We start from the raw sequence: 12,128 nt of genomic DNA on the forward strand, positions 1-12,128 counted from the left end.
ATTGGATTTTGGGAATTCCTTAATTAAGTAGAATTGGGAATTCTCTTTATAAAAGACCAATAATATCAGCCAATTTAATCAAAGTGTGTGTGGGCATCACAAGAATCCTGCGTTTTTTTTCCTTCTTGAGTACACCAATCCAAAGTAAGTCGAATGCATTTTTTTTTTTCTTGAGCAAACCCCAATTTTGTTTATTCTTTTTTTAATAATTTTTTTTTCTTATTTAGCTCTCTCTATATTAGTAAGATCAGTAGCAAGGAGGAAGAAAGAGGCTACGTGACACGTTATTCGAGGTATTATGAATAATATTAGTATTTTTTTAAATGACAAGGATGTTTAGTTGTCTTCCCTTTCCTTTCTTTTTTTGTTTTTTTTTTTGTTGAGCTCTTAGCTTTTAAAATTGCACCTCCGTTGAAAAATTTCTGGGTCCGCCAGTGGCAACACAGATTGGTTAAATGATCAAAACCATTAAATTAGTTGGCATACCTTTTATTTATTTGTATTTTTCATGTTTTGTATTAAAGTTGTTGTAATTCATGTCTTTTATTTTAGTAGTAGTAATTCTTAATGTCTTGTATTGACTTTTTTTATTTAATAAACAAAGCATTCAATAAAATACATTTGTATTCAACATGTTCCATACATCAAACAAAACATAATTAAAAGGAAAAACCACAACCAAAGCATAATAAAAAATAAATAAAAACTACAACCAAAGCACACTAATAATAACGAACCACAACCAAACCATAAAAAATAAAAAACAACACAACCAAACCATAACTAAATAAAACCTAACCAAAGCATCTATGCTCCATCATTCACCTTCATTGCCTTTCACCGCCCACAGATGCTCCATCAAATCAAGTTGACGCCTTTCATGAATATGCGAAGATTGCATCTATGTATATCGATCTATTATACAGGTCATATAACGACCATCCCTAACCAACGGATCCGGCTCAAATGGTTCTCCACTTGGCCCCATGGGCCTTTCATAAATTCGTGTCAAGGCCGTGTTCATGGGATTCGGTTTGTAGACCTCTGTAGCATCGTAATCATACTCATCCTCCACAATCATATTATGGAGGATGATGCAAGTCATCATAATGCTTCTGAGGACCTCCTCATCAAACATAAGGGCCGCACCTCGAATAATCAACAGCCGAGCTTGAAGGATATCAAAACACCTTTCGACATCTTTCATGTATCCTTCTTGATATGAAGCAAATAATTTTTGCTTCTGGGATCGGGGATTCAGAATGGATTTGACAAATGTGGTCCACCTCGAGTAGATGCCGTCAGCTAGATAATACCCCGTCTAGTACACTGTATTGTTGACTTGATATGTGATATTGGGGCCTTGGCCTCTCAAAACATCGTTGAAGATTGGGAATTGACCCAGCATGTTGAGGTCATTTTGGGATCCGGCAACTTTGAAGAAGGCATGTCAAACCCATGTATCAAATCCAGCAACTGCTTCAAGGATGATAATTTTTTGGCTTTTTCTATTTTCGTAATCTCCTTGCCAGGCAGTTGGGCAATTCTTCCATTGCTAGTGCATGCAGTCAATGCTACCGATCATTCCAAGAAATCCTTGAGCTTCGACTTTTTGTAAAAGCCGTTAGAGGTCCCTGGGAGTAGGTCTGCGCAGGTAGTCCTGAGTGTAAAGAGTTTCAACTGCATCACAAAATCTTACCAAGGCCTCCAACGTAATGGACTTCCCCATCCGGGCAATCTCATCCACCTGATCAGCAGATGAACCATATGCCAACATTCATATAACAGCTGTAAGTTTTTACTCCGGAAGAAGTCCCAAAACCCCAGCAACATCACACTTTTGAACAAAGTATGCATCATAATTGCAAATATCATGCATGACTTTATTGAACAAATAGGGTTGCATTCTATATCGCCTTCGAAAATCAACATCAGAGTACAAAGAAGTTGAGATAAAATAATCTTCCAAAAGATTCTTATCTCGAGAATGCCTATGTCTGTCCACATTCGGGCCACGACCGACCTGTGAACCACGACGGCCACCTTGGTTCTCTTCATCAAGCAAAGCCACTGTATGACAACTTGTTCATTTTCTTCTCTCTGCAACCTTTACCTTTTAGCTCGTCTACGGCTTCTCTCATTTGTTTCTCGCTCTTGCCTCTCAAAGCATCTCCTCAAATCTTCCATTGAGAATGGAGTATGAATTCTAAACTCTGATAAATGAAAATATAGAAAGATGTAGTGTGAGAGGTATGAGCTGAGCCTCTGGTTTTATAGAAAATGTTGGCCAGATAGAGATGCCACGTGGCTTGATTTGATAGGATGAAAATCTTATCTGAAATTTGAAATTCATTCGAAATTTGAAATTTGAAATTTATCTGAATTTTGAATTTTGAAATTCATCCGAAATTTGAACCCAAAAATCTTATCCGGAAATTTTATCCGATTATGAATAGTATTGACGCGTAGGAACCCGAAAATCTTATCCGAAAATATTATCCAAATTAATTATTAAAGTAAAAAAAAATTGTGAAAAAAACAAACAAATGAATAGTAATTGCCCTTTGCCATGACAACGGGTGAAAACAGAAATGACTTTTTGCAAGGGCAACTACTATTAACGTGAATAGTGGCTGCCCTAACCCCCCTTTGTCATAGCAAATAGCAAATGAGTGGAGTTGCTCTAATGGAACTTAGGAAGTAAAATATGTTTATATCAGACCAAAGGTCCTCTCTTCAAATATCCGACTTATGAGCAATTTATCAAATAACTCGTAAACAATTGAGTTGGGGCAAATTGGGGAAAATAAAGAAAGAAGAGCAGGTCCTGTGAGCCCAGCAAGTTGACCATTTGACTTGAAGAAACCGCGTTAAACCGTCTCAAACGCGTCATAAGATCTCGCAACTGTCAGAAAATCTTGGTATTTGCTTGCTTCAGGCCCATTACATGCCCAAATCATGTTCGAAATTTGAAATTTGAATAGCGCTGATCTTTAGTCGAATATTATTTGATTTCCAAACCTCTCTCTTTTCACAATTTGCAATTTCTTCATTCTCTCTCTCTCTCTCTCTCTCTCTCTCTCTCTCTCTTCATTCTCTTTCTCTGTGAAAGTGAAACCCAGTTGCGTTTGAGCTCACTAACGAATTCAAAATCAGCGAAACCCTAAATCCACCCACCCACTCTCTCATTCTGATCGATCGATTTTCAATTGATCGCCTTTTCACTTTCCTCAATTTGTTTCTTTCTTTTCTGAGTTGTTGTTTCTGTGATTTGAAGAGTTGTGTTCTGGGAATGAAGGGGAAAATGGAAGGTGATTTTCAGTTTGGGTCGAATTCAAATTCTTTGGATCTTCTTTCTGAGGTTGCAGTTGTTGTCAAAAATTGGGAGGAAGAAGATGTTGAGAAGGCCATGTCCATGGCTGTGAGAAGCCGCTGCAACCCACTTCAGGGATTTGGGTTTGATGGGTATGTGGTTCCTGACAAGGCCACGATCAAGATAACGAATAGGGTTAGGGTTTCATCATCATCGTCGTCGTCATCATCTGCCTTGGATATGTTGCTTCAAGTTACAAGCAATGAATTGATTGAGTTGAAAAAAGCCAACACCTTCAGTTGCATATGCATACCGAAGAAGAAAAGAACAAGTCTGAGGAGGGGGAGGACAATGCTAACTTCCTTTCCATGCTCTTCTCATGATTCCATCCCACTCCATCAGATACCAAGGAAGAAAAGGTCCAATCTGAGGAGGACTAAAAGGGCTTTCTTGCCAGATTTTTCTCATGATTCCACCGTCCAAGTTATAAAAAAGGCTATGCAAGAATTAGAAAGGGTTTTGGCAGAGAAGGGTACTGTTGACTTCACACTCTTCCCACTCAACGACATTTGCATACCCAAGAAGAAAGCTGCCAAAGTGAATGCAATGGAGCTCTGCTCATTCCGGCTTAACTCCCCTTCCTGTTCAAGTACTTCTTGCATCAGCCAGGACTGTTAGTGCACTGCATACATATCAGGAGTAAGGTCTTTTAGTTTTGTTATAGAGATTCTTTGGGTTTCTTGCTTCTGAAACCAATTCATTAATTGATTACACTGTAAATCATTATATATAGTTGATTGAATTTAATTGTTCTATTTCTCTTATAAAGGATTGAATTGTATGTTGTTATCTCTTCAATGGAATGAATCTTCAATGGGGTTCTGTGCATACTCAAATTGAGGCAAGTTTTTCTCTTGTGCTTTATCTTCGCATGCTATTCTGTCTGCCTGTCCATTTTTATATTCTTTTCCTCATTAATTCATGCTTCAAATTTGGAATTGAATTTTTTTAATTAGATTATGCATACGTTAATTTTCTGATTATTTGGTTGGCTAATATCATCATTCTACTTATGGAGGAGAAGAGAAGAGCTATCTTCTTTATTGTCTCATAATTTTTTAATCTGTGGCTAATATTTGTGGTTGGTACCTTTTGTCCAATTTTGTTATTGTGTCCCACATGGCTTTCATGTTTTTTTGGGTCAAGTAAAAACAGCTAAGCAATGCAAAAATCTCTATTTTGGTTAACTGGGGTATAATTTTGACAAACATGATACAATATTCATGAAGGATCAACTTTTGAGTCTTGGATCATCTAGTTTAGTACTTTCAGCTAGATTGGATGATTTGTTTGGTGATTCTGTAGCGATTATAGTTTGAAAGAGGAACTACAGAGGCATGAGCAAGAAATGTCGTGTTGGTGCAGTTAATAGCATATTTTTTAACCTTTAGTCAATTTGCAATGTAAATTGTAAACAGCATATCGTTCTTGACTATGCTCTGTTTACAATCAATCAAACATCCAACACCTTAGAGGATGCTAGTTCTTCTTACTGTTCAGTATCAGTACAAGTTGTTGACTTTCATCCTTCAACCTCTGTAAAACTTAGACTTATTTTTGAATGTCTTTGTTACAGTGCGTTAGTTCTCCTTCCATGGAGCTGTCCCTTTCTATGGAATTAAGCTCATCACAAGTATAGAAAGTGGTGAATTTGTATAATTCCCCACTCTGTGAATCTGTACAATTATGCTCATTACTGATATAGAAGAACTGTCCCTCCACAAAGAAAATTTGTATATGTAGGCTCTGGAATGCTATGTGGTGAATTTCAACTCTTTCAACTCTTTCACTAACCAATCTTCAACTTTCCTTTGATTATTACTTGAAGAACTGGATTAATTGTCATATCTGAAAGTGCAGCTTGTCCCTTGTAATTCTTGAGCAATTCTTCTCTGTGGTTCTGATTTCTACTTCCTTTCTTGAGCAATGAGGAAGAAAAAGGAGCCAACCAGTTCACTGCCTCAGTGAAGAGGTCGTTCAGAAAATGCAAATGAGAATTAAGCACCAGTGGAGAGCATTGCTCGTAAATGAGGTAAGATTCTTATAAACAACCAAAACTAATCTCGAAATTCAAAATTATGCGGTTGAGATAAGATAATTTTTTAGCTCACAATCAGACATCACATGGACCTCTAGTTGAATTCTTATAGCCGCCAATAGTGACAACCCTAAGCTCATGAGTCTATTTGGAGAGCAATGAACAACAGAGTAATGAGGATGAAACGTCTATTGTTGCAGTGCATAGCATATTTTTTGACCTTTTGACAATTTGATTTCTAAGCAGCATATCCTGCTCTCTCTCTCCCTCCCTCTTCATTTATTTTTCTCCCCAACCTTCTCAGTTTCATCTCACTTGTTGAGGCTATCAAATATCAGTTATCTGCGTGGTGCAACATTTCCGTGCATATACTATGTTCGCTGCATTGAAAGTTTTGTTTACCTGATTGTTCTTGTTGTTAGGTCTCTCTTTATCCCCCTCCCCCTTTCTTCTTTTCCTGATCTTCTCGCTTTCATCTCAGTTTTTGAGGCTTTCGGGTATCAGTTGTGTGCTTGGTGCAGGATTTCTGTACGTGTACTATGCTCACTATACAAGGGAAGTTTCTCTAGAACTTAAAATTGATCTATATTTTGCTATGAAATGCAAATCTTATGCATCCAAATCTTTCAAGGTGGCTACGCATTTTAAATGTCTTGGATGGTCTCCCAGGTATACGTTGTTTTTCAGCTGATCATATGAATTATCTTGATTGATGATTATGTATGGACAACTTGTCTGTCTTTCCTTGTATGTTTATTAAACTTTACGCTCTCTTGTATGAAAAATGAGGTTCGGTGTATTCTTACTCTTGTTAGGTGATATCATTTTGGTTGGGATTTCATCTCAAAAGTAAATTTATAATTGAAATTATTTCTTTTGAAAGGTTATATTCGACACATGATTGTTATTTTTCTCGGAACTCCTGAACAATGTTGTTTGAAAGATTTTGCAGGGATTTCATCTCAAAAGTAACCTTTTTTTTTTTTTTGGTGCTAAACAAAGAATAAATTCAATTTGTTGCAAACCTTGTTTCTATGTTTGTTTTGCTAAACATAATTCACAATGTTTTTAAGTTCCTATGACTTTCGCTTGGTAACAATTTCAAGAATAATCAAAACAAGAAACCTTTGATTAAAAATTGTTCAACCTTCGATTAAAAATTGTTCAACCTTAGATTAAAAAAAGCAAAAAAGAAAAAAAAGCTATTCAACCTTAGCTAATGAAAAATAAACATATGTTAATTTGGGTGCACAAATAACACAAGCATATGTTAATTGTCACGCATTCCTCATCCTAAATTGGTCCAATGCGCCCCTCTTCAGGTCATGAAGTTATTTTACTTGTCATGCCTTCACGATGATGCATTGTTCTACATTCAAATAAGTGTGAATCTCATTTATGAACTATCAACTCAAATATAAAACATGAGTCTAATTCATAAAGACTTGGCGTGTAGGTAAACACTGGTACCTAAAAGACAAACAAAATAGATAATTCTTTTTATTTCCAACAAGGTTTGTGGAATGGCTCTTTTGATTTGAATTGATTACATGAGATATGGGAGGAAATTAATTAAGTAATACCAACAGGGTTCGAATATAGAAACTGTTATCTGATCCTACTGTCTACAAACTGTTATCTAATGCTATTGTCCGTGTAGAAGTCAATGTGATATGTGCCGTATTACAATAAGTTTTTGTAAAAACTCACCCGTCATCTAAATGTACAATTTGAAAACTACTTAAACTGATGAGGCCATTTAGCTATGCCACCGTTTATCTAAATGTATTGAAAACTATTTCAACCGATGGGGCTATATCTAATACTGATCATGGAAAAACACATATTTATGTTATGAATTATTATTATTATTTTTTAATCTTATCTTGCTCCTCAGACTTCTTCAGCATCATTCTGCACTTTTTATTTGGTTAAGAACACACTTGTATCGTAGGGGATAACATGTTGGTTTTTGAAAGGCATTGGAAACATGTTTGAGTTGAAGGTCTTTATAAGACTTACTCTTGGAAATAGAATTGTTTGTATTAGGCTATGTAAGTGGCTCAATTGAGTGGCTTGTGGGTTTGGCCTTTGGGTCAATGCCTAATCAGTTGAGTCAATGATTAATTTATATATATAAATAATATATATTTAATTGGGACTCTTGGGCTTAGTGATTTAAAATTAAATCTGATTAATTAAATTAATTGCAAGTTAGTTAGTTAATTAATTAATTAATTAATTGAATTACTTTTTAAAATTCAAAAATCAAATAAGTTTGTCTGATTGGGTTTTACCATCAACAAGTATCAACCCTCTATATAAATAGGAGCCCTGGTTCTGTTGAAACACATCAAAAAATGTAGATATCATTCATGTTCATAGCCTGAGAGAAACACACTAATTTTGCCAGAAATCAAAGCCCTCGTGCTAGGACTTTGATTTTAGATAGTTGTATCCTGATGGAGTAGACGCCTGTAGAACTACAAGCACTGAATAGGGGTGGAATTTTGTTTCAAGGACGTTGCAAACTGCAAGCCTCTATTTGAAAAACCAGTCAGTTTTTATTTTACTGCATTGTTTAATTTCGTGATTTTATTCATTGTTTAATTTAATTGTTAAATTAAGTTATTAGTGTAATACTGATTGTTCATCCAACAATCTTGAAACATAAATAGATCAATCAACAATTAGTGTTTGCTAAAAATCCTCACTTTGAAAAGCCAGAGAAGTTCAAAGGAGTGGACTTCAAACAATGGCAACAAAAGATGTTTTATTTAAGAACAAGGGTAAATTACTCAAATGGTCCTCAAACTTGTACGCGATTTAAATTTTGGTCCCTCAATTAAATTATTAGTCCAAATTGTACATAAACTCTATTTTAATCGCCCATTTGATCCAATTGTCTAATTTTCTGTTGGATTTAACCAAATTTTAGGGTAAATATGTCTTTTCATAATTAATAAATACAAAATAAGATTAAAATAAATACAAAATTAGAAAAAATTGAAGAAAAGGAGAAAAAAAAAATTATAATCCTAAGAACAAAGACCCAGAACAGACCCAGCATAAAAAAAAGGGAGATTCACTATTATACCCAATGTGGGGGCTCAAATTATAAAAATACCCTATATAAAATGGACTTTAGAAACACACCCAAAGTCCATTTACAACATAACAAAAAAGCTTTTAACTTCTTATAAATTACAAAACTGCCATCAATTTCTTAAAACAAGCCCAACCCCAAAATCTCATAAAAATACCCAAAGCACTCAATAGGGCATCAAAGTAATTTAATAATTAATATTAAATTCAATAAGGCTAGCTATCATTTTTTGGGTTTTTTTTGGGTTTGTTTATAGGAATTCAATTGTGTAGGGTTTATTTATAATATTCGTACTAGAAATGGGTATATCACTAAATATCTCTAAAAAAAATTCAAATCCACGCCATTTTTTCTCTCTCCTTTCATAATCCGCTGACCTCTCAATTCATTCAGCAAAATCCCATCTCTATCAAATTGCCTTTTATTTCCAACGCCATCCACCCTAATTCATAAAACATTTCTTAGGCTCCAGATTTTGGTTCAACATCATCTCCAGTTCTATTTTCATTTGCGCATTTCATCGATCACATGAGAAGCAACCCATGATGCAGAGCGTACAAATCCCCCACCCCAGCTCCTCTCTTTTGTTTTTAACCCCTGAACCTACCCATAGCAAGCATTGGCTAAGAGGATCTGTGCCCCAGCCATCTTAGTGGAGGTGGTCTTTGACCAACTCCTCAACACCATCCTCCGAAAACTAAAGCTAAACCCGGTAGCCTGCTTAAGCTTTTTCAAATCGGCCAAACTAAAGCTAAGGTCTTGTAATTCTTTGTTGAGTAATTTGGTCAGAAACAGCCAAAGTCACATTGCATTGCTTGTTTATGAGCAGATAATTAGGTTCAGGATTGTTCCTAAGAAGAAGAAGAAGATGATGATGATGAGTTGACGAAATGACCAATTTGCCTTCATATTTAACAGCAACATTGACAGAATGTAACAGTAGGACCAATGGAGCGATTAATATAGAGTTGATGTACCATTTGGACTAATAATTTAATTGAGAGACCAAAATGTAAATCGAGTACAAGTTTGAGGACTATTTGAGTAATTTACCCTTAAGAACAATGAACTTGGCAAATGTTATCAAAGAAGTTTCAGTGGCAAAAGAGGATCCTATTCCAAAGAAAACTCTAAGTGCCATAGATAGGGGTGGGCGTAGTCCGGTTCGATCCGGTTCTCACCTCAAACTGAAATCAAAATCGAAACTATTTAACCGGTCCGATTTAAACGAAAAAATTTTCAAAAATTGGCCGGTTCGGTTCTGACCGGTTCCGATTTTGAACCGAATTATGAATTTTTTTATAAAAAAAATTTTAGAAAAAAATAATAATAAATAACTTATTTTTTTGGCTTAAAAATTAACAAATAATCCAATTCATACATTTATAAATTTTTTGAAGTTGAACTTGGAAAAATAGTGATTATAAAATTTAAAATATGGCATTAGATTTTAAAATTTTGTAAAAATAAATATATATATATATATATATGACCGGTTCGGTTCGGTCCGGTTCGGTGCGGTGGGGTGTAAAACCGAAATTGAAACCGGTTTGTTGACTTTTTTGGTAAACCGGTTTTTTTTCCCCTTTTTTTTCACCGGTTCGGTTCGGTGTTCCGGTCCCGATGCCCACCCCTAGCCATAGATGCTTCGAAGTATTCTGAATTTTGTTGCAGGAACTATATCTTGAACAGTCTGGATGATAATCTTTATGATATTTATCCAACCTATAAAATAGCCAAGGAATTATGGGAATCACTAGAGAAAAAAAATATAAAATCGAAGATGCTGGTTCTAAGAAGTTTTTCATTGGCAAAGTTCTGAAATTTAGTATGGTGGATTCCAGGTCTGTCGTCACACAAGTTGAAGAACTCCATAAGTTAATCTTTGAACTTCATGCCGAGGAATGATCAATTAATGAACATTTTTAGGTTGGTGCAATGATTGAGAAATTACCACAATCTTGGAATGATTTTAAGATATACCTTAAGCATAAGCGCAGAGAGATGAATATGAAAGATCTCATTCTCAGGCTACGAGTGGAAGAGGATCATAAGAAGGGTCACAAAAATGATGTGTCTGCCTTAGAAGCCAATGCCAATATCGTTGAGGGAAAAGCCTTCAAACCAAAGGATCAATCTAAGAAGAATAAGGGGAAGAATTTTAACAAGCAAGATGTTGCCTTTGCACTAAAGGCAAAGGATTTCAAGAAGATTAAGGGCTCTTGCTGGGTTTGTGGAAAACTAGGCCATAAAGCACAAGAATATCGCCACCGAATGGACCATAATCCTACCAATCAAGGCAACAATCATAGGAGAAACAACTAGGCCAATGTGACTGAGGATTTTGTTGCTGTTGTTTCATAAACCAATATGGTTTCGAATGACAAAGATTGGTGGATATTGATACAGGTGCTACCAAGCATATTTATGGTGACATAAATATGTTTTCTGATTACCATCAGATTTCTGGTGGAGAAAAGCAATATATGGGCAATGCCTCTGCTTCTGTAATTCAAGGAAAAGGCAAAGTGGTGCTGAAATTCACTTCTGGAAACCCTGCAGAATGTGCTGCATGTTCCAGAAATGAGGAAAAATCTTGTGTCAGGCCCATTGTTGAGTAACAAGGGCTTTAAACTTGTACTTGCGTTTGACAAGTTTGTCCTAACTAAGGGAGGAACGTTTGCAGGAAAAGGCTACTTGGCTGATGGTCTTTTCCAACTCAATGTATTAACTTTTGATGCTATTACTGAAATAAATAAGGCTTCTACTTATATTGTTGAGTCATCTAATTTATGGCATGCTAGATTAGGACATGTTAATTTTCATTCTTCACATAGAATGTGTAATTTAGAACTATTCTAAAAGTTTAATATTGTTTTCAATAATAAGTGCCAAACATGTATGGAATCCAAATTTGCTAGACAAAATTTTAAGTTAGTGATCTTTGTGACGTTAAGTCTACACCAACTCGTGGAGGGAAGAATTATTAAATCTTCTTCATTGATGATTGCAGTAAGTTTTGCTATGTTTACTTGATTCATAGCAAAGATGAGGCTGTGAATTTGTTTAAGACATATACGGCTGAAGTAGAGAATCAACTTGAGCGAAAAATTAAGGTACTTAGATCAGATAAAGGTGGGGAGTATGAATCTCAGGCCTTCTCTAACTTTCGTACTACACATGGAATTGTACATCAAACAATAGCTCCTTACACACCACAACAAAATGGTATTGCAAAAAGGAAAAATAAAACTTTTAAAGATATGATTAATTCCATGTTAAATAGCTCAAGGCTTCCACACAATATGCGGAGTGAAGCATTACTTACTGCAAATAGAGTTTTAAATAAAATCCCACATAAGAAGACTAATAAGTCTCCTTATGAAATATGAAAAGAAAGAATACCCACTTATAAGACACTGAAAGTATAGGGTTGTCTAGCAAAACTACAATTTCCTTTACCAAAGCGAACTAAACTTGGACCAAAGACTATTGACTGTGTATTCATTGGATATGCGAACAATAGTGCTGCTTATAGATCTCTAGTAGTGAAATCTGAAATTCCGGACATACATGTTAACATTATCATTGAATCAGTTAATGCGGAATTC

At 35.4% G+C, this 12,128-nt stretch overlaps 1 protein-coding gene and 1 long non-coding RNA gene across 2 annotated transcripts; both read left to right on the plus strand.

The window, feature by feature from the left end:
• The first annotated feature begins 2,798 nt into the window (after positions 1-2,798).
• Positions 2,799-4,114, plus strand: LOC117629367. The gene has a single exon (XM_034361925.1). It carries the CDS (start codon positions 3,293-3,295, stop codon positions 3,989-3,991), a length of 699 nt encoding a protein of 232 aa, XP_034217816.1. The 5' UTR covers positions 2,799-3,292; the 3' UTR covers positions 3,992-4,114.
• A 5,982-nt stretch (positions 4,115-10,096) lies between these two features.
• LOC117629368 lies at positions 10,097-11,288 on the plus strand. Its single transcript, XR_004586073.1, has 2 exons — positions 10,097-10,446; positions 10,548-11,288. It is a non-coding gene; the product is annotated as an uncharacterized LOC117629368 (long non-coding RNA).
• Positions 11,289-12,128: the final 840 nt, after the last annotated feature.

This window comes from Prunus dulcis, chromosome 5 (assembly GCF_902201215.1).
Source record: "Prunus dulcis chromosome 5, ALMONDv2, whole genome shotgun sequence".
Taxonomy (NCBI): Eukaryota; Viridiplantae; Streptophyta; class Magnoliopsida; order Rosales; family Rosaceae; genus Prunus; species Prunus dulcis.

What these genes read in the sequence shown, in the direction of transcription:
- LOC117629367 (XM_034361925.1), top strand. Translation starts at nt 3,293, where the DNA reads ATGAAGGGGAAAATGGAAGGTGATTTTCAGTTTGGGTCGAATTCAAAT.